Source organism: Anomalospiza imberbis, chromosome 19, assembly GCF_031753505.1.
Source record: "Anomalospiza imberbis isolate Cuckoo-Finch-1a 21T00152 chromosome 19, ASM3175350v1, whole genome shotgun sequence".
Lineage (NCBI taxonomy): Eukaryota > Metazoa > Chordata > Aves > Passeriformes > Viduidae > Anomalospiza > Anomalospiza imberbis.
Genome location: NC_089699.1, coordinates 10,418,094 through 10,443,560, shown reverse-complemented (window position 1 = coordinate 10,443,560; position 25,467 = coordinate 10,418,094). Strand labels below are relative to the sequence as shown.

At 47.9% G+C, this 25,467-nt stretch overlaps 1 protein-coding gene and 1 long non-coding RNA gene across 3 annotated transcripts in view; one reads left to right on the top strand and one right to left on the bottom strand.

Annotated features, from left to right (window-relative positions):
• Nucleotides 1-13,201, bottom strand: part of HLF (HLF transcription factor, PAR bZIP family member) — a 36,466-nt gene extending 23,265 nt beyond the window's left edge. Inside the window, exons 1-2 of one of the 2 annotated variants that reach the window (XM_068209663.1) lie at nucleotides 12,818-13,201; nucleotides 11,266-11,601 (exon numbers count right to left, since the gene is read on the bottom strand). In XM_068209663.1, the coding sequence (XP_068065764.1) occupies nucleotides 11,266-11,601; nucleotides 12,818-12,923 (442 nt within the window). In that variant the 5' untranslated portion in view covers nucleotides 12,924-13,201. The remainder of the gene's footprint in view (nucleotides 1-11,265; nucleotides 11,602-12,817) is intronic. The other variant, XM_068209662.1, reaches the window with a different exon arrangement.
• Nucleotides 13,202-20,174: 6,973 nt separating this feature from the next.
• LOC137485244 (uncharacterized) lies at nucleotides 20,175-21,157 on the top strand. Its single transcript, XR_011005237.1, has 2 exons — nucleotides 20,175-20,646; nucleotides 20,739-21,157. It is a non-coding gene; the product is annotated as an uncharacterized lncRNA (long non-coding RNA).
• The last annotated feature ends 4,310 nt before the right edge of the window (nucleotides 21,158-25,467 follow it).

The window sequence follows — 25,467 nt, the reverse complement described above, 5'->3', positions numbered from 1 at the left end:
CTGTACACACCAGCAGCTTGGGGAAACGTGAGAAAGTGGAGAACAACCAGCCACGGGCTGAAGGGCAGCAGAAAAAATTACTTGAGTTTGCTCAAAGGTTTGGGCTGCCAGTGGTGGATTTTAATGAGGTGTTAACTGGACTCCCAGGGGCTCAGCTGGATCTCCACTGGAGTTACACACCACCAGCTCCTGCAAGCATTCAGATCCTCAGAGAACCCGGCTTGGAACGGGCACTGGGAATTCATTGCTGGGAGAGGACTGAGAGCTACCCATCAGCGTTTCAAAAATGCAAAACGCTGAGTGGTTCCGAAGTCCACACTGAGGAGACTCAGGGGTGCTCAGGTCTGCCAGGATGTGGCCCAGAAGGGAGGGTGCACATCCCCCAGGGTTCAGACTGCACAGACACCCTTGAACAGCCACTCCCAAACACGGAGAGCCACCCGTGAAGTGAGACAGAACTTGGCCAAGGGATTCAACCTGAAAAACAGGGGGGTAACAGCTGTCCCCATCATCAGGTACGATATTTTGATAGTAGAGTTAATAATGTTTTTAAATAAATTACTTAGGGACAGACAAACAGCATCCCTGGCCGGTGTCAGAGCTGCACATAATCCCTGAGAGCAGATTACATGTGGATGCAGAAAGAAAAGCCCCCAAACACAAGACTTCAGAAGCACATCCCTGCTGCAGATAAGAGCAACTTGGCTAAAGCAGTCACCAGAGTAGGTAAGAAAAGTGAGATTTGTTTACTTTCTAACAGAAATAAATTAATAAACCAGACACGTGCAGCACCTGGTGAAATCAGAGACACACACGAGTTGACAATTACTCTTCCAGCTCTTTCCTTCTCCTTGGCTAATGACTCCTTTTCACGTGTTCAGAACAGCTTCCAGACAGAGACTACCACAATTTTCAACAATGACATCAAACGTGTCGCACTGAGAAAATTGAGCAGATAAGAGACTCTGGAAAAGTGCTTCTTAAACCTGGTGATGAGTATGGTCCAACGGAAAGATCAGCCCTTCTGAGGCAAGCCACGTGATTATGGATGGATCAACATCAGGCCTTGCAACCTGGACAATCCATGCCCTGATTTTTTAAGTGCCAAGGCACGCAGAGGCAAGGTTTCAAGCAGATACCCAAACCACAGCTGTCCCACACGTGCTACTGAAGGCTTGTGGTTTAACCTCTTCAGAAGGCAGATATGCAGGTTAACTTTAAATATGCTGCACTCTTCCCTAATTCTCTCACGTAAGTATAGAGTTGAGTGATGCAGGTGCTCACAAGGTCGGCTTCCTGCTCCGTTTTACTCAACTGGTGTTGCTCTCAAAAAATGCACTCCAGAAACAATTCAAAGAATGTTCTACCACTCTAGAAACACCTTCACCTGGTGAGCAAGCCCTGTGGCTTTTTGCCTTTGTGAGTTAGCAGAGTAACACACATTAACAACACATGGCTGAGGAGCATGACACAATCTAGATATGTGATTTATTAACCTGATCTGGTATTTACGCTCTTCTCTTCCAAGAGAATCAATCTTCACTACAGGCAGAGACATAACTCCTCAGTTTTCAGTGTAGAGCTCTTGATACAGAGGGCAGCCCCTAGCTGGTGACAAAGGCCATGCTATGGTCAGTTCCTCGCGACTGACCTGCTTGGGTGGCTCAAGCAGGAAAAGTCTGGAAAACCAGAGTAGGAATTAAACAACAGTGCCCCAAGATATATGTAAGTTTAACTTCCCAAATCTTCAACATTCTTTATGAATCAGAGCAGTGATCACCCAGCTGGACAGGGTTGTGATTCTTCTTTAGTACTCCACCCTCACCCAGCAATAAGCAGAGAGAATTGGGTTGTCTCACAGGGCAAGCCCAGTGTATAAAAAGGATACACCAAATCAAATTATCTCAGGATGAATGCAGCACCAAAAACAAAACAAAAACAAAAAACCAAAACCATTGAGCAAACATATACTACTGTGAAAATTTTACTTTGACATTGATATGCTGCTGTGGTATGCTTCAAATAACAGTGAGCTCAGCACTTGCAGTTATTTCAGATCTGTATCTGCTTTTTCACTCTTTGAAAAAAAAAAGGCAGACAAAAAAAAATGCAGCATTTCCCAATAAACTCTTAAGTGTATTTTCAAACAGTTTTTTTTTTTAGAGACCTTTAATATTGCATATGCCACAGCCAGACCAAACAAATTCTTAGACCTCAGGTGTTACCTTACCAGAAACGGTACTAAAATGTCTTCATGCTGTGCTGAAACAGAATGTAGGGACACAGAGAGGTTCTCTCAGGTTTGTAAATGCCCTACCAAGGATGTGTTGGGGGAGAGAGAGCAGGGAAGTCCACCCAGCAGTGCTGCATTACACCAAGACCTGCTTGTGTCACTACGGCTCTATCCTGACACACCCATATTTTACAGCACAAAATGTACTGTACAATTCACAATGCCAAGCAACTCAACATATCTAATCTGGCAGAAAAACAAAGTCATATCAGGTTAATCCAATTCTTAAATTGCACAACTTTGAAAAGCCAATGGCAAAACAAATCTTCCTCCTCACTTGTGCTCCCGCAGCCCTCCTCCCAGCGCACATACCCTGCCACGACCTATTTTTGCTCTTTGATCCCTCAACATTTTTAGCCCACTCTCACTCTCCTCTGCTCCTCTCTGACTCCTGACCTTGCTGCAGCCCAGACCCTGGTGGCAGGGTGGGAAATTTCCCAGATTAGAGCCAGCCAGCTCGGTGTCCAGTGCGGGATGAGCGGCAGGATGCACACACAAGGTCACTTGGACGTCCACCCACACGTCACACTGCAATAATTGTGATAAGAGCCATCAAATCTGAACTTAGATCACTGCAAGGCACTTTCAAACGAGGCAGCAGAGCTGGGGTGACTCTGCTGCACAAAAGGAAAAGGATACAGCGAGGATGCATAAAGTTGAGAATTTTTTTCAGTAAAATAACCGTGCTTGGCTTTGGAGAGGATCAAGACCATTCTATTGCATGGGATCAGAACTTTCAAGATCTTGCTAACAAACCTGACAGCTCATTCTCTTTATAAATGAAACCCCAGAGTCTCATCTAATCACAGAACCCGAGAAGCTGAGGAGTTCCAAGGAAGAAGAAGAATGGCAGAAAAAGTTTGACTCCCCTCCCTCCAACACACACTAAACCAATTAAATTTGGTTTCTTGCAGATTCTTTTCTCAAAGTGAATCGACATCTCATGGTGTCTAAAAGGGTGTCAGCTTTTCTAGAAGCATTTCACACAGATCAGGCATTTTAAAGGTCTTATTTACCTTTTCTGATGTAGAAAATACACATTTGCATTACTCTTCTTGCTCAGCAACACATTCCCATCCTATATCCACTCATACATCCACTCATTTATTTTTCATGAAATTTTAGGACTGTAATCAATTCTTCAAAATCACAACTTTCTTGATACATTTGGTTAGAATCTGCCACCAATATAACCAAAAGCCAGCAAGCAGAACAGGCAAGAGGCCATACACTCCTAGCATGACCAGTTTTGGTTTATTTTCATAGAAAAATGGTAACAAAAAAATACCCCAACGCTCATCTCTCACAGCAAGCAAATGCTGCAGGAGTTACGTGCCTAGAAGGGCCAGTGCCCCACCAAAGGGCCACAGCTGCAGGGACTGCAGACGTCACCAACATCCATATTTGCACTATGCAGCACAAAGAGAGGCAGCAGTTGAGGGCTGATTGCTGCAGGGCCCTTCAAATTCAGTTTCACCCTCTCTGTTGTGATGAGGAAGAGGATTTGGGTTTGAGTGTTTAGCTCCTACGTAATAAGCATTACTAAGGCAAGAACACAGCTGGTTTTTTTAGACAGATTTCTTGGTGGAATAAGACAAATTTCCAAATGTTGCAATGGTGAGTCGGTAAAAATGACTGAATTGTTTTAAGTCATCTCTGCTTCAGCACAAGCCTTGATCCTGTGCTTTATGTTCTGCAGCCTTGCGCAATGTGCTCTTCTACAAGAAGGTTTGGTGCTGTTATTTCAATAATCTTGCCGTCCTAAAAATATTGATTGCTCCATTAAATGCATTTCTGCAGTATTCTGTGCTTTTAAGTTTCACATTACTGTTCCTCCATTTTTTCCAAATGCAATTCACAGTTTCCTTCCTCCCAACACTTAATTTCTGTTGAAGTGCTTTCACTTGTGCCATGAGTGCTGCATGACCAGCTCACCTCAAAGACACCAGTGGCCACATAGATATTAAGTAAGCAGGAAGGCCTTGCAAGTGTTTTAAATAAAACTTAAGATCCAATCACTGCCACACAAATTAATTGATCTTGCTGTGCACAGAGAACCCTGTTCATTCATTTGTTTATTAAATTCAGGAGAACCAACCAGTTCTGTAATGAATTACTTAAACTTTGACCTATTGTCCATAGCCATGTTCCAGAACAAAGAATTTACAGCAAGCTGAGCTCCCTAAGGCTAATTGGAAAAGAATGCTTTTTTTTTTAAACCATTTTCAGTCTTCAACAAATCTTTGCCAAACTCTGTATTTTTGCCTCTCTGCTTTACAACTACATATTTAAGGGTGACATTTGTTACAGGTGAGTTATTGCACCAGTTCACTGTAGCTTCTGCTTGTAGGAAACACATACTAATGCACCCATCTGCGGGTTCCTGTTTTGAGTAGTAATCCACATTTGTGGTCTAGTTAACAAGGAGCTGGGTTTTGTGGAACACTAATGCAATTTGGATTTTTTTATTTTCTCCTACAACAGCCATATACCAAAACAAAGAGCTCCAAGATGCTCAGTGCCTGTTTGCATTAAATTGCAAGTAATATGAACAAGAGAATAATGCCAGTGGGATGAAGAGCTAGAGCTGTTTCTCTCCAAGTTGAGCAGAGAACCCTGAAGCAAGAGCATGCCACACCAGAGGAGCTAAGCAATGGTGTTGGAGGGTGCACAACAAATATCTGGCCCAAATTTAGCCCTGGCAAAACTTAGTTGAGAGAATGGGATGAGGAAATGAGGAAGCAGAACTGTACCACAGCTTCAAGTGTGTCAGAAACGTGAGAGGCTGAACAATATTTTGCATTTGTTTAAAACTTGATGGATAGCACCTCAGTCATGCAAAGCTGAAGTGCTGTGAAGAGAACCAGAATAAAAGAAAAAAAAAAAAAAAAGAAAGAAATGTTGCAACACATGCTGCCTTACCCACCTGTGTTAGCTCTCCACACTGCAGCTCTCAAGCTCTCAGGACCAAATTCAGCTTTGTGATAAACAGAGAGCTTCTTTATCACCATTTGTTCATTAAAAAAAAAAAAAAGATTATACAAGCTAAAAAAAACCCGTTTGCCATAAATTCATTTTGACACAGTTGTGTATTTTACACTAATTTTTATACCATGTGATTATGTGCAACTTAGTCCATTAAGTGGAATAGAATTGAGGTTTAAGTAAATGGTTTTTTACAGAGCTTTCATTATCTACTTCAGATCAACCCACAGTTTTTCTTGAAAATAACTTAGCTGAAGTATTTTTTTCTGATCGCCAGTCTTCTGTGAAATTCAGACAAAATATTGAAAATACATTTTATTTGTCATGAAAGGAAGACTAAAAAGCAAAAAAAAAAAGAAACATATGCTCAAGTTTTGTGTGATATAAATACTAAACAGCTCCATAGCATACTGCCAGGCAACCAAACGATTTCATAATGCACTAAAGTCCTTTTCACTGATGGTGACCAAGTCCTTTCATCCTGTGAAAACTCCACTGGCCACCGAGAGCTGTTACCCCCTCCTTAAAAAAAATTCCAGAAAGATGAATGACAAGAGAGTGAATGGTGACATTTTGCTGCTCCACCTGGGAGGTGACTGAGAGCAGTCAACAAGCTGCCTACCTGCTGAGCAAAAGAGAAATCAGGGAGACCACATGAGGAGCAAAGTACTTATTGCTGAGATTAATTGGCAGAATCTGGCCACTGCAGCTTCCACAATTGCCAATTTGCTGTCATAAAAATATGTAGAGATTGAACAATTTAATGTGTTTCCTAGTAGCTTCATCTAATCAGATAATAGTGGTGTCTTTGTATACATCTCCTGATGAGGTCTTTTCTCTTGACTATAATATATTGTTTTATGAAAGACTTCAGGGTGTACTCGCTCCTCCAAAACATCAAATCACTGCACTGAGAACCAATCACTCTGCCATGCACTTTGAGATGGGAAGCAAAGCACTGAAAAATACATTGTACTTTTCTAAGTAATTGTAACAAGCTTGACACTCAAGACATCCTTGAAATATCTTTAAGGGGACAGAAAAAACCCTCCAAATCCTAGGTCTTCCCTGCTCTCTTCCTAAGTCTGGATAGCCCTTCCTTGCACGAGGAGCTCTCCCTGTACAGCCTAACAGCCGAGATTATTTCATGCTGTTTACTGTTTCAACTCCGAACTAACTTCAAGTTCTTTCATGCCGTCAAGCAATTATTTAACCAATAATCAACATTTAACTGTGAATATTAAAATTAGCTCTCTTGAAGGAGACACAGCGTTCTTGCTTCCAGCATTAACAAGCCTGCGCGTTCAGCACTTTTTTCCCCCCCGTTATCATGTGACGGGCTATTTTTAATATTTGCCTGGATATATTTTGCATCTTTCTTTGATCCGGAGAGCAGTTTTGCGAGGCTTGCCCGCGGATCGCCCTTCCTGGGCAGCGGCAGCAGCGGCGCCGGGCGCAGCCTCTCCATGTGGGCGCAGCTCGGGCGGGCGCAGGCGGCGGCTCCGGCAGGAGCGCGGCCGGGCTGAGCCGGGCTGAGCCGGGCTGAGCCGGGCTGCACAGGGCAGGGACACGTGCCTGGAGCACATGGGCCTGCGGGCAGCCCCAGCCTCACGTGAGGCTCAATGTGAAGAGCGGCTCCCGGTACCAGCCCGGCGGAGCTGGTCGCTCCCATCCTCACGTGGGAGGCCAAGGTCAGGAAATTCCCGCGGAGAGCCCTCGGCCTCCGGGAGAGAAGGGGCGCTCCTGCGACACCCGGGGACGGCTTGTGAGCAATGATTAAGGCTCAGGAGAGGATTCCACGCACAGGCTGGCAGCTGGGAATGCTGCCCTTCGCTCTGCCGAGCTGCGCTGGAGCAGGAGATCACGTTAGGAAACGCAGGGGAAGGAAGGCTGCAATAGAGGGAGTGCTGCGCACACACCCTTCGGGGCTGCCCCGGCACCACCTCACCCCGCAGCGAGCTGCATGCAGCAAGAACAAGCCTCTCCCAGCTGGCTGCAGCGCCTAGCACAAACACGAGCTCCAAAAAACGCTGAAACCCACCCAGTGGTGCCTGCTGTCAGTCACTGCAGCCCAGTGCCTGCGCAAGAAGCCAGAGGTAATGGATACTGTGCTCCAGACAGAATATCTGGACTGAGCAAATAAACCACAGCATTTCATAAAAATCTTTTTGGGCAGGGAGGTGTAAGTGCACTTCACGTGGAAACAATTCTCAGCTTTTTGATTAATGTGCCTCTAATTTTACTTTTAAGTGAAGAATTGCAGATATTGCACATAGGTATATGTCTGCAGTGGATTACAAAGCTTGTTTTCCTTTCCTTAAATAATCTTCGGCAAGTAGTGTAAGGCACCCAGCCATGTAGGCAATACAGATAGAAAACCACCATCAGAGAATACAAAGAAAGAGGGAGCTCTCTCAGAGCCCTCAACAGCCCTGTTCTCCTTTGGAGCAAGGCACAAACAACTCCTGGTTATCACTGTGCCAGCAGCATCCTTGTGACACTGCCCCACATCCAAGGCTTTTTGGTGACAAACAGAAAATTCAGATCTAAACCCAAAAACCCACAAAATCCCAAAAACCTTCTAGTTAGGATTCTCCACCAGATCTAGCTGATGCTTCTCGAATTCACACCTTTCAAACCCTTTACAGTACCTGCCCCAACCACCTCCATCAGGGCTACATGGGGGAAAGAGCCAGGTGAAAAGCAACAACCAACTAGTTATCTGCAAAATATACACCCTCCCTTTACATACAAACAGCTAAAAATGACTCCAAATTTCCTTAAGGACTCTGCATTTAAATGGAAATTTACGACAGACTACATGAGGTGTGCAATAAGAAGAACCACAAAGTGTGTTTGCAGTAATGGGTTACTTTGAAAGCTTCATAAAAATCTGAAAACCTTTTTCGGAGGAGACCACAGATTTCAACCAACCTACCAGCATGCAATACCCAGACAAAACAGAAGTTTTAAATGCATCTACACATGACAATGAATATTGGTCTGCAATGCTAAAAATAAATCAAAATACTATTTTTTATTAACAAAATCATCACTGTGGAAGATAAATACATGGTTTCACTTTTGCAAGTCCCCTGTGTCCCTCTTCAAAACAAAGCCAGAAATTTCTGTACCTACATTCCCTGAACAGAAATGTATGGGAAGCAGGGGCTCACTTTCTTCTTTGCAGATGATAAACTGCTGAGCCTAAACATCTTTCCACTGACCAGATAATCTGAGCTGGAAATACAGAATCCTTTTTGTTGCCATTATGTTTTTTAGCAGGGAGAAAGAAAATCAGTGAGGATTTTGGTACTGTCACATCCACAGTCAGGGTCAGCACAGCTTTGCTGAGCCTGATGACACTCGGGGAATGCCAGTGCAGATCTCCTGATCTCTTCCAGACACGGCACAAAACACGTTCGGGCAACGCCACTCACTCCTACAGACAGATGAGGCTTGTGCTGCAACACATGCACAAAATTCCATCTCCTCATGCTGCTCTCCCATGGACCATGCCTGGCCCGAGTCACAGAGGCAGAGCAGGCAATGTGCCCCCCGGCAGGGCACAGCCAGGCTGGCAGCTGTGACCACCTGCCCGTGAGCCCCAAAGCCCAGAGGGCCAGGAGCAGCACAGGACTGGACCCTTCCTCTAGCCACACACGCTCAAACAGGCTCCCGTGCAAAGCAGAGTTCAGAAAACACACCAGTGAAGTATTTTTAGAATTATATCACCTAAACATACAGTTTTCCTGGAAGTAGTAGGACCACATGGAATTAATCTGTATTGAAATTGTATACTTCCTACGACTTATTCTTTGGTTTTTTACAGTAACATAAATCACAACGCAATGCATACTGGAATGACAGCTCACATCAGCTAAAAACCTTTCTTTATGTGACAATAAAAAAAAATCTATTTTAAATGTTTTAAGATATATTAAGCAACAGGCTCCATTACAACGATTTTAACATTTACCTCCCTATTTCACAGCAGCACATTTGCCTTGGCCCTTTTATGATAAATCTTAAATGCTCATTTTTACTTTTACTAAATTAAAAAAAATATATGCTCCTATATTCTCAAACTTGCTCAAATGCTAAACTGTGAGATGGTCTTCTCTTCAGTACTGATTGTCAAAGAAAGATTTTCACATGACAGCACATAAAAATTTCAACAACCTGATGATAAACCAGACTACTGTTAATGAAGCTACACTTCATATCTGTAATGGGGGACAAGAAAATATTATTTAAGAAGTGAAATGAGCTCCCTTAAAAAAAAAAAAAAAAAAACAAACCAACCATAACATATAACAAAAAAATCTATTCTTGTTAAGGCAAGATGGTGTTGGGAAAAATACCTGCAAATTTAGATGTTTTATCCTACCCCAAGAGACATAATGTCCTTTTACAACAGTAAAAAAGTGCACTGTGAGATAAGTTTGTAACCCTGAGCTGCAAAGGGCTCAGGAAAAACTGAAAAAAAAATCAATGAGTTGAAAAGTCACACAGATAGCTGATTACAAATATATTCTGACAGATGATCATTAAAAGCCTGGCTCACTACCAGGCTCCTCTGAAAAAAAAAAAAAAAAAGAGAGAACAGGGACAGATTATCTGCTTTTAATTTTGTGTGTGCACAAGTGACAGAAAACGGTGTACCATATATGCACCATTTTTAAAGCTGGCTCAGAAAAAGCAACAGGTTTCATGTTCTGCTCTTGCCTACTCCAAATATATTTTAACTTTGCTCACCCTCATAAGTTATTAGTTAACCATGAAAAGCCTTGAAAGTGAAACACAAAGCAAAGTCAAATCCACACAAAGTAAAAGTAAGTAAATGAAATCCATGACTAAACACACAGTTCTGATGAGGGGCCAAGGAGTATGTTGACAGGTTTGGGGAGCTTTGGGGGATATTTTATTTCTTTTTAATGAGACAGGAACATTGCAGACTTGTAAGACATTTCTATTTCATCCTGCTCCACAACTTTTGCCTCTCTATTTATTTATTTTGCCTCCTTATCAAGATGATTCTGACGATGACTTCGCACACTGAGCATGGCAAACGATCAAGCAGAAGGGAGAGGAGTGGTTTCCTGCTGCCAAGAGCACACTTTGCTCTAGCACACCTCATGTGAGCAGAAGAGCACAATAAGTAAGTCACTCTCTGTATTTTTTTTTTTAAGGAAAAAGGCAAAGCTCCATGTTTCCCAAACTTCAATGTTGACACTGTTCCACTGCCCATGATCTCAGCCATGCTGGTGTCAAGGCAGAGGAGTTACTCTGGATTCGAACTGGTGTCTCTAAAGGGATGATCTCAAGTGCTAATAAAATAATAAAAGACTTCCACTGACATCAGACGGGCTGGAATTGTGCATTACAACCAGGCCTTGGACTCCACGGTGTTTTCTTAAGCGTAAGGTGACTACAGATGCAAGTTATGAACTCAGGTCAGAGTTACACTCCGTTTATGCCAATTTAAGCAAGATTATAATGTTGTTCCAAAACTCAGTTCCTGTGGCAAATTTTACTTTGCTCAGTAGAGAGTAAGATTATGGCCAAAATTTCAAGTAAGAAGCATTAACCTTTAACTCCAGAATAACTGCCCACTCCTGTGTTCTCACAACAAATACTGGCTGAAGAAATACTCTCTCTCACAGTCCTTTTCCCTGTTCTTTTAACACTGTGGCATCTATGCCATTCTGTCTGTGGTCTTTTTACTTGCTAACAGCTAAGACACCCACTAAGATAGCCAAGTTTCCATGGAATTCCCAGAGCTTTCCTTCCATAATTTAAACAAAAATCCTGGTGGAGCAGCTTAGAGATAACTGGAGCTATTGTTTTTATTTGCTGGAGTGTGAGTGACAGGAATCCTCTGGGCTCTAAGCTGCCTGTCAGCTGCACAGGGAGAAGCAGTGGTTTACAGTGGGGAGGAGGAGTTCATGCCAAATTCCACAGGGAAGTTCTAAGGGCTGATTTACCTGGTCTGACTGGGCTCTGCATGCAGTTCTGCGACACCATGCCTGGATGGACTGAAGTAGAAGCCCTGCTGCTGAGGTCCATGACAGAAGGTGATGCTGAGGTAGCTTGCTGGAGACCTGACTGGTGTGGGCTAGGCTCATGCTGGTTTGGGCTGGGTGGAATGCCATTTTCTGAGAGGAATTCTTCCAGGTCCATGTATTCCAACTGGAAAGTGTCTCCATCATATGGCAGTGTCTTGTCCCATAATGTTGGACCCAAGAAAGCTGACTGAGGGACTGTGGTACCAGTGCTGTCATCATCTAACTTCTTCTCTTTGTCTTTTTCTTTACCGAATGCTTAAACAAAAACACATAACAAACATGTAAGAATTCAGTAATTAAAACATTAATTACTACTACTTCCATTATTTCTCCTGTACTCTCAGGTGTAAAAAAGGAATATTACCTAAAAAAAATGATTCCTTTGATTCACTCTATTTGGAAGAGAATTGGGGGGTCGTGTCACTGAGCACCTTTGTGGGAACCAACCACATTTTGAGACTGCCCTTTGTTTTTAGTTAACAGTTCCACTCCATGCACAGCTTTGAATGTTAGCATCAAAAAGTACTCAGCAGACTTAAAAGTGAACATTTAAGTATTCCAGCAAACTGGAAGCTATTGATATATTCTGTTGAAAAGGAACAGTCTTAGCCTAAAATCCCTGGGATCCTGTCATTCTTCTAAACTAAGGTCCCAGTCTTGCTAGTCCTGGCACAAACAAAATAGTCCTCAAATTCTGCACTTCTAAATGTTACTAACATACAGTGGCAAAGGTTGACAGAACACAGTTTTGATGTGCAGAAGAGACAACACAACATTCAAAGGCTGAAGCAAAAAAAAAAAAAAGCTTAACTGAGGCTTCCTCATTTCTACAGCCCCGAGTGATTTCAGTGCACGTTTTGCAAGGGAAACGCCTGATTTCTCTGCAAGATCTGCAAGAATCTGAACTCCTAGAGCTTCCTGTCCGCTACCAAGCCTTGGCAGCATTTTATTTTTAAGCTCATACAACAGCCCCGGTGAAACCCTGCGAGTCGCTTGGCAGTGGAACTCGGAAAGACGAGGAGACAGGAACTGTGAGACCTTCCCTCGCTTTCTGCTTTCCGTGCGCGCTCGACCCGCTCGCCATACGCGGTGCGGGTATTCCCGAGCTGCCTCCGCTTCCCGGGGAAGCCGCAACTTTCTCCCGGTGAACCGGGGGACGCGGGAGCGGGAGCGGTTTGTTGTGGGGCCTGGGATGGGGATCCCGGCCCCCTTTACCCGAGGCACCGAGCGCCCTTGGCGTTCATCCACCGGGACCAGCGACAGGAGCACCGAGCGCGTCCCGTTAGGTCGGGCCGGGGCGGCCGCCACTCCCGCAGAGCGCCCCGAGCGAGCCGTCCCGGGGCTCCATCGCCGAGTGAGCGCTCGGGGCCGGGGGGGGCGCCGAAGGAAGGGAAAAAGGGAAAGCCATGCCGCGGCCCCCGAGTGACAGCGGGACCGGGGCGCACTGCGAGGGGTCCCGGAGAAGCCTCACCGTCTTCGTGAGCGAGCGGCAGCTTGAGCGGGTTTTCCAGCAGGGACTTCAGCACGCCGTAGGTGGGCGGCAGGAACGGGGGGTTCAGCGGGAGCGGCCGCGACATGGTCGGTGGGGGCTGCCCGCGGCGGCGGGGAGGGGGCAGCTGCGCGGCGAGCGGTTCCTTCCCCCCTTGCTGTAGCCGCTGTCGCGGCGCGGGTGAGCCGGGCGTGGGGCCGGGCCGAGCGCCGGTGGCGAGGGGCGCTGGGGCCGCGGGACAGGGCGCGGACCGGGCGCGGGTCAGGCCCCTCCGCCGCGCAGCTGCTCCGCCGCCGCCGCCGCTCCCGCCGCCCGCTCTGCGCCGCTCTGCGCCCGCCCGCTCCGCGCCCACGTGCAGCCGCCGCCGCCGCTGACGTCACGCCCGAGAGCGGCCCCGCCATTGGCGCGCCGGCCACGCCCCTCCCCGGTACCGGTCACGCCTCCCGTGCGCCCCGCCCCGGCACGCGCGCGGCCGCTACCGGGGGGGGGCAGCCCGGGACACCCGCCCCAAACCCCCCCCGCGGGGCCGCAGCGCCTCCCCGGTAACCGGGAGGAATGTGTTAACGAGATGTTAATGAGCCTGAACGTTTGACCCCGCGCGGGGCATCCGAGCGTGGCGGCTCCCCCGGGGCAGCGGGACCCAGCGCTGCCGCGGTCTGAGGGGTCCGGGCTGCGGGGCACGGCGGGCGGCGGGTCCCACCCGTGACTAAGGGAACCGGCCGTGGGCTCTGCGAGCGTTCCCCACCGAGCTCCCCCCGCCTCTCTTCCAGGTGTCACCCTGGGGTGACAGTGCTGTCACCAGCGCCAGCAGGGCTCTCGCCATCTCACAGAATCCTTCGGGCTGGAAGGGAGCTCTGGAGATCACCCAGTCCCAGCCCCCTGCCCAGGCAGGGTCACCCGGGCCAGGTGGCACAGGAGGTGGGTTTGGAACATCTCCAGACAGGGAGACTCCACAGCCTCCCTGAGCAGCTGTTGCAGGGCTCTTCCACCCTCCATGAAAAGAAGCTTTTCCTCACGTTGAGGTGGAATATTTTGTGGTTTAGTTTATGGCCATTTTTCCTCCTCCTGTCACTGGGTGCCACCAAGAAGAGTCTGGACCCATCCTCCTGGCACCTGCCTTGGAGATACTTATATGTATTGATGAGATCCCCTCCCAGTCTTCTCCAGACCAAAAAGGCCCAGCTCCATTCAGACTCTTCTTGTAAGAGATGCTCCAGACCCCAACTCACCTTTGTGGCCTCTGCTGGACCCTCTCCAGCAGCTCCTTTCTCTCTTGTCCTCAGCAACCCAGGATGAGACACAACACTGCAGATGAACCTCATCAGGATCGAGTAGAAGGAGCGGTCACCCTCTTCCTAGTGCACCCCAGGATCCCAGTGCCCTCCTGGCCCCCAGGGCACATTGCCAGCCCACAGTCAACTTGTCATCCACTAAGACTCCCAGGCCCCGTTTTTGCTCAAATGGGACTTTCCTCCCCACTCACCATGATCTGCATTCAAGCACGGTTGACTTGCCATCTGCTCTGGCCTTCAGCCCGTGCAGGCTGTGCAAGAACTGCATTAGTCCCAGAGGCACCTTCAGGTGCCTGTGGGCATCTCTATCTCCCTTATTCTCATTTGGGTTTTCTTCTGGATTGCATTTTGCAAAGTTTTACCATCTGTGTTTATTTGTGACTCTTTCTTCAAAAGTCAGCTTTTAACCATCAACAAATATAAATAATCATAAATATTCACCAGAAGCAAATGAAGATAAGTTATGTGCATAGACTGCCCAGTATTTAGAAATATAAGCTGCCTGAGGAACAGTTATGTTCTCCCCTTGTGTATCTACTGTATCTAATATGTGTGTGAGCAGGAACAGGACTCAGGAACGGCTGGAGCTGTGTCAGGAGGGTTAGGCTGGATATCAGGAAAAGGTTCTTCCCTCAGAGGGTGCTGGGCAACCAGGGAGCTGGCACAGCCCCAAGGCTGCCAGAGCTCCTGGAGCCTTTGAACAATTCTCTTGGGGATGCACAGGGTGGGATTGTTGGGGTGTCTGTGCAGGGCCAGGGGTTGGACTCAATGATCCTTGTCAGTCCCTTCCAACTCAGGATATTCTATAATTCTGTCAACTGTTATTAGGTGTCTTGTTAAATGAACTGCCTAAAACAAGCAACTGCTGAAAGTCCAAGGTACACTCAAATCAGTGAAACTGCACTGGCACAAGCAAAAGCATGAAGATTGGGGATTGTGACCATGAGGCCCTGCAGAACCAGAGACAAGTGACAGGAACAGACTCGGGGCATGGCTGAGCAGAGCTTGGGAGAACCTTGGGATGCCACAGATGCCACATGGTTCACACCTGGAGCAGGGGTGTGATAGCAGCAGCACAGGAGTTTTTAAGTGTCACCTAAGCAAGGAAAAAAGCCGTGGATTATTAAATGACTGTACACGTACCAACGTTGCCTCAGACAGCCAAATTGCTGGTTAGTGGAAACCTTTAATTACTGAGGTACAGATGAGTGACACAAAGATTACGGTGATTGCCAATCCATATGCAGATGTGGTACAGAATGTTTCTTCTATGTGATCTAAAGAAAAATAGATGCATTTAGGAGATATGATAAGCAGCAAAGAAGAGTAAACAGAACAGAAGATGTAAAAGTCATGGGGATACTGCGAAACACCAGTAACAAGATTAGTTTCCAGTGGAAGCTCAACTTGAGCACAACTACTTGTGTTTTTATGGTTATTGATCCAACTCAACAGAAAGAAACAGCATTTTCAGCACCACAGAAGGACATGAAACCTTCACTGCTTGACACTGAATGGGGTAAATTATAGGTAGATCAGTGCAAGTGTGGAACAAAAGGAAGCCTCTCTGAGCACTGTGTGTAGTTACAGACCCTGCATTCCCAACACGCAAGAGCTGGGAATTTCCTGGATGAGAAAGCCAAAATAACTTCCTGATTTATAGAGCAGCCAGCAAAGCTGAGCAGAGTACCTGAGCAGGGTGCTGGAGCTGTTATTTTCGGTCTCGCACAACAGGAACAGTAATTTAACTCCAGCCATACTACACAGGCAGATTTCATCCCAATTAACCTAAATTCCAGGCTGTCAGGACACCATGTTGTTTGTACATACAAATTACTGATTTTTACTTGCTACACTTTTCCAAAGGTGGCCTCTAATTCCTTTATGCTGTTTTGACCACTGGCTGACCCCACATGGTGCATGCCCGGTAAAGCCTACCAATACAAAACAGAGCTAATTATACTATACTGTACTGATAATGAATGATGCTATACTATAACGATAATGAATTTCTCCATTTTCCAATTGCAATACAATTTCTGGCATGTGTTCTTAGCTTAGCATTCACCCATAAAATGTCTATTTTATGGCTTATGAAAGACTATGCAGCTGCTTAGTTTTTGTATTGAAAATATCTTGATAGATGCCCTATTAAAAAAATTATCTCAACCAATATTTATATTTCTGCTCATGGCTGTTTCCATCACTGGCATCAGATTTATGAAAAATCTGATTCTTTTCAAACCAAGTACCCAGTGGCTAATGTACCGTAAGATTTTTTTTTTTTTTTTTTTTTTGGTGATTATTTTCTTTAGCAAAGACAATCCACAGGGCCTTTTTAAAGTCAAAAAATCTTTATACTTTTCAGGGGTCCTTCTACCAAGGTGCACGCGGTGATCACCGCCCCGGACCATCCCACCTGGGGTCCCCGAGCACCCACGGGCTCCGATGGCTGCTGCGGGCTGGGGTCGGGGGATGCTCAGCCGGAGCCCCACGGGCAGAGGCCGCTTTGGACCGCAGCGGGTCCCGAGCTCCGCGACACCCGCAGAGCGCTGGCCGCGGTGCCGGAGGCTCGGCGGAGGAGGCACCGATGGGCCGGTGAGGGAAGGACAGGCAGAGGGACAGCGGCAAGGACAAGGACGCGACCCCGGGCCCCTCACGGCGGCCCCGGGCCCCGCCCGCCGCTCACGCGGCTCGGGGGGCAGCGCGCGCGGGGCCGTCACGTGAGCGCGCGCGCGCGCGGGCCGTGACCTACTTTGGGCCAATGGCGGGGCCGCGGGCGGGCGCGCGCACAGCCGCCTCACGGCCCCCGTGCCAATCCCCGCCCCGGCCAAACAGGGGCGGCCGTGTGGAAAAGGGGTGTCCCAGTGGGAAAAGGGGTGTCCCGGTGAGAAAAGGGGGTGTCCGTGTGGGAAAAGGGGTGTCCCGATGGTAAAAGGGGTGTCCCGGTGGTAAAAGGGGGTGTCCCGGTGGGAAAAGGGGTGTCCCGGTGGGAAAAGGGGGTGTCCGTGTGGAAAAGGGGGTGTCCGTGTGGAAAAGGGGTGTCCCTGTGGGAAAAGGGGGTGTCCCGGTGGGAAAAGGGGGTGTCCCGGTGGTAAAAGGGGATGTCCGTGTGGAAAAGGGGTGTCCCTGTGGGAAAAGGGGTGTCCCGGTGGTAAAAGGGGTGTCCCTGTGGGAAAAGGGGGTGTCCCTGTGGGCAAAGGGGTGTCCTGGTGGGAAAAGGGGGTGTCCCGGTGGGAAAAGGGGGTGTCCTGGTGGGAAAAGGGGGTGTCCCTGTGGGAAAAGGGGTGTCCCGGTGGGAAAAGGGGGTGTCCGTGTGGGAAAAGGGGTGTCCCGGTGGGAAAAGGGGTGTCCCGATGGTAAAAGGGGTGTCCCGGTGGGAAAAGGGGTGTCCCGATGGGAAAAGGTGGTGTCCGTGTGGGAAAAGGGGGTGTCCGTGTGGTAAAAGGGGGTGTCCCGGTGGTAAAAGGGGATGTCCGTGTGGAAAAGGGGTGTCCCTGTGGGAAAAGGGGTGTCCCGGTGGTAAAAGGGGGTGTCCGTGTGGAAAAGGGGTGTCCCGGTGGGAAAAGGGGGTGTCCCTGTGGGAAAAGGGGTGTCCGTGTGGGAAAAGGGGGTGTCCCGATGGTAAAAGGGGGTGTCCCGGTGGGAAAAGGGGGTGTCCCGATGGGAAAAGGGGGTGTCCGTGTGGGAAAAGGGGTGTCCTGGTGGGAAAAGGTGTGTCCCTGTGGGAAAAGGGGTGTCCGTGTGGGAAAAGGGGGTGTCCTGGTGGGAAAAGGGGGTGTCCGTGTGGGAAAAGGGGTGTCCCGGTGGGAAAAGGGGGTGTCCTGGTGGGAAAAGGTGTGTCCCGGTGGGAAAAGGGGTGTCCCGGTGGGAAAAGGGGTGTCCCGATGGTAAAAGGGGGTGTCCGTGTGGAAAAAGGGGTGTCCCTGTGGGAAAAGGGGGTGTCCCGGTGGGAAAAGAGGTGTCCCGATGGTAAAAGGGGGTGTCCTGGTGGGAAAAGGGGTGTCCCGATGGGAAAAGAGGTGTCCCTGTGGGAAAAGGGGGTGTCCCGATGGTAAAAGGGGGTGTCCGTGTGGGAAAAGGGGTGTCCTGGTGGTAAAAGGTGTGTCCCTGTGGGAAAAGGGGTGTCCCGGTGGGAAAAGGTGTGTCCCTGTGGGAAAAGGGGTGTCCGTGTGGGAAAAGGGGTGTCCCTGTGGGAAAAGGGGGTGTCCCGATGGTAAAAGGGGGTGTCCCGGTGGGAAAAGGGGGTGTCCCGATGGGAAAAGGGGGTGTCCGTGTGGGAAAAGGGGTGTCCTGGTGGGAAAAGGTGTGTCCCTGTGGGAAAAGGGGTGTCCGTGTGGGAAAAGGGGGTGTCCTGGTGGGAAAAGGGGGTGTCCGTGTGGGAAAAGGGGTGTCCCGGTGGGAAAAGGGGGTGTCCTGGTGGGAAAAGGTGTGTCCCGGTGGGAAAAGGGGTGTCCCGGTGGGAAAAGGGGTGTCCCGATGGTAAAAGGGGGTGTCCGTGTGGAAAAAGGGGTGTCCCTGTGGGAAAAGGGGGTGTCCCGGTGGGAAAAGAGGTGTCCCGATGGTAAAAGGGGGTGTCCTGGTGGGAAAAGGGGTGTCCCGATGGGAAAAGAGGTGTCCCTGTGGGAAAAGGGGGTGTCCCGATGGTAAAAGGGGGTGTCCGTGTGGGAAAAGGGGTGTCCTGGTGGTAAAAGGTGTGTCCCTGTGGGAAAAGGGGTGTCCCGGTGGGAAAAGGTGTGTCCCTGTGGGAAAAGGGGTGTCCGTGTGGGAAAAGGGGTGTCCCTGTGGGAAAAGGGGGTGTCCGTGTGGGAAAAGGGGGCGTCCGTGTGGAAAAAGGGGTGTCCTGGTGGGAAAAGGGGGTGTCCCGGTGGTAAAAGGGGGTGTCCGTGTGGAAAAGGGGTGTCCCTGTGGGAAAAGGAGGTGTCCCGATGGTAAAAGGAGGTGTCCCGGTGGGAAAAGGGGTGTCCCGGTGGGAAAAGGGGGCGTCCCGATGGTAAAAGGGGGTGTCCCTGTGGGAAAAGGGGTGTCCCTGTGGGAAAAGGGGTGTCCCGATGGTAAAAGTGGGTGCCCGTGTGGGAAAAGGGGTGTCCCGATGGTAAAAGGGGGTGTCCCGGTGGGAAAAGGGGGTGTCCCGGTGGGAAAAGGGGTGTCCCTGTGGGAAAAGGGGTGTCCCGATGGTAAAAGGGGGTGTCCTGGTGGGAAAAGGGGTGTCCCTGTGGGAAAAGGGGTGTCCGTGTGGGAAAAGGGGGTGTCCGTGTGGAAAAGGGGTGTCCCTGTGGGAAAATGGGGTGTCCGTGTGGGAAAAGGGGTGTCCCGATGGTAAAAGCGGGTGTCCCCGTGGGAAAAGGGGGTGTCCCGGTGGGAAAAGGGGGTGTCCGTGTGGGAAAAGGGGTGTCCCGATGGTAAAAGGGAGTGTCCCGGTGGTAAAAGGGGTGCACTGGTGGTAAAAGGGGGTGTCCCGATGGTAAAAGGGGGTGTCCCGGTGGGAAAAGGGGGTATCCGTGTGGTAAAAGGGGGTGTCCGTGTGGGAAAAGGGGGTGTCCCGGTGGGAAAAGGGGTGTCCCGGTGGTAAAAGGGGGTATCCGTGTGGTAAAAGGGGGTGTCCCGGTGGCACCGGTCCTGCTGAGGGATGTTGTCCTGCCGAGGGACGGCGATCCGGCCGGGCAGGGGGTGTCAGGGCTGCTGCAGCAGGAAGGGAGTGTCCAGGCTGGAAGGTTGGGCTGTTCCCCTGCCCTGCTATGTGTTCTGCCGCCGAGGCGAGCGGCGGCTTCGGGACCGAGCCCGTCATCGCCCTCCGTGTCCCACCACCTCCCGCCCGCCTTGTCCCGTGTCCCCGTGTCCCCGTGTCCGGCCCCGGGGCACCGTGCGGGATGAGCCCTCGCTGGGGCAGAAGCTCCCCCGGGCCCCCGGGAGCTCCAGCGGCCGCCGCCGCTCGGAGCCGCTCCCGCTGGAGCCGCGCACGGAGGGAGCGCTGCGGGTCAGACCTGGCTCGGTCGTGGCTACCGGGACAGCGGGACCGCGGATGTCGCGCTTGGGTAACCCTTGGCCTGGCCTGCACTCGGTCCTGCCCTTAGGTCGGAATCTGTTCGTGCCCCTTTGCTGAAAACTCAATAACCCACTCCCGCCCCAAGTTATTTTAAACGCGTTTTACAAAGGAGGAACTGCAGGCTTTAGGTAAAAATCTCCAGCATGGTTCATGAGATTCATTTTCTCCACTGTTTTGCAGCAGTTCCCATTCTCTTATACATTGCCTTGGCATAGCCTGTAATGGAAATTGGGAATTCTGTTCTGAAATATCTCCTGGAAACATGACTGCAGGGTTTTTTCTGCATAGAGAAAGCTGGAGTGAAAGTGGATTTTTTAGGGATCCAGCTGACCAGTATGTTCCAAGGCACCTACCTGTATTTTCTCCATAAACATGGATAAAAGTGGGGCAGGAAGACGATGCAGTAATCATGGCTCAGCAGAATTATGGTTACTGATAGATGGAGAGACACCTGCTCCCATTCTGGGAGACAGGTATTGTACAGTCAAGCCTGTGATCTAGAACTCTGTGTGTATTTAAATATATACTGGTCTGAAGAATTCAGGCTTTTCTCTTTCTGTCTCAGGGTTAAATGGGAGCCAGTACTGTATGTGCAGTGAGAGATCTCTGAAACCTGAGAGATCAAAGCTTCTAGTCAGGTATCTGTATGGTCACAGCTGAACTGCTACTGTCACTTCATTCCTCTGTTAAATATGTTCTGTCTGGAGAAAAGAGTTGCAAAAGTAGGTGGGCAGAGAACAAGCTGCAAGATGGAGAGGCTAAATAATGCAAGAACAAGTGTTCGGGTCAAGGCACAGGACAGACTGAAAAAGCAAGTGGTTTACAGTACCTTAAATACCCACTGGTTCATCCACTGAGTGGATCTCCACTTCAGCCCTCTGGGAGCCAAAAGAATGGATGAAAAGATTGAGTGAGATGCTCACTCAAAAAACCCCCAAAACCAACAGAAAACCAACCAAACAAAAAAACCACAAAACAAACCAATTTTTTTAAAAAACAAAACCTCCCAAAACAAAACAAAACAAACAAACCAAAAAACACCCCAAAACAACCCAAAAAAAAAAAAAACTAAATGGGAGAGAATTGGAAAAGGCTCATGATTCAGCCTTTGTTTTAGTTCTGATTTGTCCCAAAGCAGTGCAAGTTCCCAGGCTGGCCTCGCAGGGCAGTGCATTTCCAGCTATGTGACGCAGAACGTGGAGGGCCATGAAAAGCCGCATGAGAACGCTCAGATACCCACACCCAAGTGAGCTGGAAAGCAGCAGCTTTTGAAGAGAAGGTCGACAGACACCAAGGAGCAATGGCTGCCCCCACCTCCCTCCCCTCCTCAGAGGTTCTGGCCAGAGCCCTCACTTGGCTTTCCAAGTAAAAGCCGCTACCCACAGCACTGAATTACTGAAAAATGGTTATTTATTGTCCCCGTGGGGTGCAGCTGAGCAAGCTGCTGGGGCTCCTCACAAGACAAAAAATGCCTGTTGAATGAACCATGCTCCCGCCTTTTTTTCCATCATTTTTTAATCTTTTTTTTTAAAGTTTAATTGAATGTGGGAGAGACAGGTTTGGAAGTGCTTTTGGGTGATGGCAGAGGAACTTCTCTTAAGTAATCTGGGGTGGTTCCAAAAGGCATTCCAGTTCTCAGAAAAATAGGTATTACTAGTCATTGCTTATATGCTGTGAGTTGAAAGATGAATAATTTTCTCTGCCAAAGTTTACAGACAGCTTATACCACGACAGCGTAGATCAAATACATGTTCTTGCCTGGGCAGCTGACCTGGTTTGAACTCAGTAAGTGTGGCTCTCAGTGATGACTACAGTTTTGGAACAAATACTCTGCTCTGCTTTTTAAAGTAACCTTCCCCCTGTAAAGCATTAACCAGACTCTCAAGGCCATTCCAGGCACCTCGTGCCTTTGGTGCCTTGGCGAATTATTCAGACCCAGTAGGTGTAAGCAGCCAGATGACAGAACTGGATTGAGACAAGAGATAAGGGAGTAGCTGGCCTGTTTTTCAGTCAGACCTTCCCCTCAATAAGGACAACTCCCAGCTGGTGCCAATGGGAAAAACAACTTGATCCTTCCGTTTGTTTCTCTGCACTCCATTCCTCTTCCTTTTTCACTCTTGGCTTGCGTGCTGCAAAAAGATAGTTTAGAAATAGCTGTTCTTACATGCTCAGGCTGTTTGATTTTGGAATTTGGCATTGGTTTTACTGGAGACAGAAGAGCACCCACGAGCACAGAATATAACAGCCCATCCCCAGGCAGAGCTGCAGCAGAAGGGAGGAGTGAAAGGTACAGGAGCTGAGCATCATCCCCTCCTTAATCAGAGTTTCTATTGAAGTCAATGACCCAGATTTCTCTGACTTCAAATGGCTGCTTTCAGAGAGCTTGCCGGAGGCATGGTGCTGGGGAAGGTCAGGCAGAATTTCGCCTGAAGAATTCCACATGCATAGGTTTATCAGCTCGGGATCTGTACAGCTTGATACTGCAAACCCGTGCTCTCCAACGAGCTGTCTCAGTGTCACTGAAGTGATTGCTGCCCTGGGCTTCAGGCTTGCTAGGCTGCCCTAAGCTCGGGATTTCTTTCTGTGATTAGTTCTGTGACATCCACCTTGCTCCCAGGTTTTCCTCTCGAAAAAACAAAATGCAGAAAGCACAGACCAGTTCTTAACAGTATGGGTTTAAATTATTAAGAACCCAGAAATGTGATAAACCTTTCTTTGGCAGGAAAGCCTGACCTTTTGTGGAAGACTGGGAAAATTCCAACAGACAAAAATCAGGCTTCTAAACATAAAGGCATTAAAGTCATGCTATGTCTTTTAACGAAAGAATTACTGTAACAGCAGCAAGTAGTGCAGAAATGCACATTATTAACTGTATGCAGTTGGTCCTGCAGGTTTAGATTAATTAAATGCTGTTTCTGAGACTGGGGGTGTTCTTTTCCTCCTCTTTTAATGCACTCCCCCTCTCAGTTCCATGCAGTACCTGAGCAGATTCCTGACACTGCTGCCAGCCCACACTGCCCTTCCTGGGTACCACAGGTACACCCAGCCAGGGCATTCTGCTAAATTGCCACCTTTCTTATGGCCCTTTTTGTTCTATTTAAATCTCTCATCAGGAATTTCAGCTTGTAACTAGTTGCCATATCATATCAGAATATGTTAAATATCAGCCTACCAGGCTTCCCAGGCTTTTGAAAACCTGCTTATGCAAATATCAATGCAACACAGAGACTGAACACTGTCTTAAGAGGCAAATGCACCCTGGATTCTGTGTGTGTTTATCTCCCTACTTTATTTGATACAGAAAGTCTGATTAGACCTCTAAAAATTACAGTTTAAAAAGGCTTGGAAAAATAGAGTAAGTTGGACTTTTTAAAAAATGTATATTCCAACCCAGAAGCAGCTTTACTGATAGAGAGTATCCCAAGGCTAGATTTCAGTGGCATGGCTGGGTGTTTTTCAGAAGGAAAAGATGGTATCTTCCCATAATCATATGTTGGCTTTGTCCTACCAGCATCCAGGGTGATGCAGGATGGAGCAGCTGCACACTGCAGACTGTGCTCTGAGGGACAGGGACAGATCAGAGCCCTCCTGCCTCTCCTGTGCTGGAGTAAGCAGCTCTGCAGAGTCCTGGTGGCTCCTCTGCAAGCCCAGGCTCACTGCTTGGGTCTCCTGTGAGGACAGATGTGCACAGAGACAATGCACGCTGAAAGAGACACCTCGTGTTTGCCATTTCATGCAGCACTCAGATCTGGAAAGTTTTCTGCATTAAAGTGAAATGTTTAGGTTAATTGAGATGAATACAATGACAGCTGGCAGCTGTATCTTAACAACCCCTCAACATACACAGGCACAAGGAAGCAGAGCAGCCCTGCTATTGTTTGTTGCTTTTTTCTGCCTTTGACTTTTTTTTTTTTTAATGCCATGATTTCTTTTAAAGTTATCTGCTCTGATCTGCAGCAATATGGGTGCATAATTGACTGTATTTGGACTGAAGATATTCTTATCTGTACATTTTCCTGGCCAGGCATTTAGATTAGAAGCTGTATGGAAAGCGTCAGGCAGAAAGTTATGCAGAAAATATCAGACAGGACTGTTTTAATATTAAACCAGCTTTGTAATATTTTTATTCCCATTAATTTTTAAAGCCTTAAAAAAACCCCTTTATTTAATTGGCTTGCAGAGTAAGTTAGTTTTGGAGGCTTAAAACTAGCTTTTTCATAACAAGTTTCTCAGGTCTGGGGTTTTTTGTTTGGTTGGTTTTTTAACTGCCAAAGGGCATAAACATGTAATTGTCTATAGCTACCTAATAGCATCCATGCAGGGAGATAAAGATGTCCTCCTCCTGTATTTTCCCTTAAGTGGCTTTGACCTGGAGAATACATTATGTTGATTGGCATGAGAAAGAAGGCTGTGATCTTATTTTTCCTGTTTGTTATAGCGGCTTCAAACTTATCAAAGAAAGAAATAGAGGCTTTTTAGATGGCTGCTTGCCAACAGCACCAAGCAGAATTTTAATGAGATTTTTTGAGGCCTAAATTAGGTCTAATTAACAATGTATAAAGCTAATGTATAATGCGATAGAAGGATGTAGCCTACTGCATATAGAATGGGTTCCGATCTCTTTGCAAATAGAAATGTTGAACAAAGTGCTCATTTTTGTGCAGGTTTACATATCTGCAGCTACCTAGTATTTCTGCTGTTATGCCTTATTAACAAATTGCCTTTGGAAAATGTGGACTTCATAACAACTTTGGCATCCCTTCAAGGGAATAATGCAGGTTTCTATGGCTAAACCCCCTGTGTGGTTCCCACTGACTGACGCAGACCCCTGAGTCCTGCAGGGATCCCTTTGCTATCCTCCTGTCTCCCTGTGGCCCAGTGTTCCCATTGTTTGTGGGAGAGAACTGGCCTGGGATTCCTATTTCCCAACCAGCACTTAAGGCAGGGTTACATTTAGTCCACACACACTGTTTTTCTCCAAGCATTTAAGACAGAAAATGATTAACAACTCCAGAGTGTCATCCTCAAAGCATGGCCTTGTTTCTGCCCCCAAAGGGTATTTTGTGCAAGGACGGATGAACCAAAAGGATTTTTCTCTACACAGGAGTTTGTAGTTATTTATGGTACCACAATTCAGTTTTCTCTTTGTCTGGCTGAGCCATGCAGATGTATAAACTACTAAAAAAAACAAACTTGTATCCCTGTTGCTCATATGAAGCTTCATACAATTAAACACCTCAAAGTATGGAATTGCTGCTTCTGCCTAAGTAAACATTTTTATTCACATACTCAGA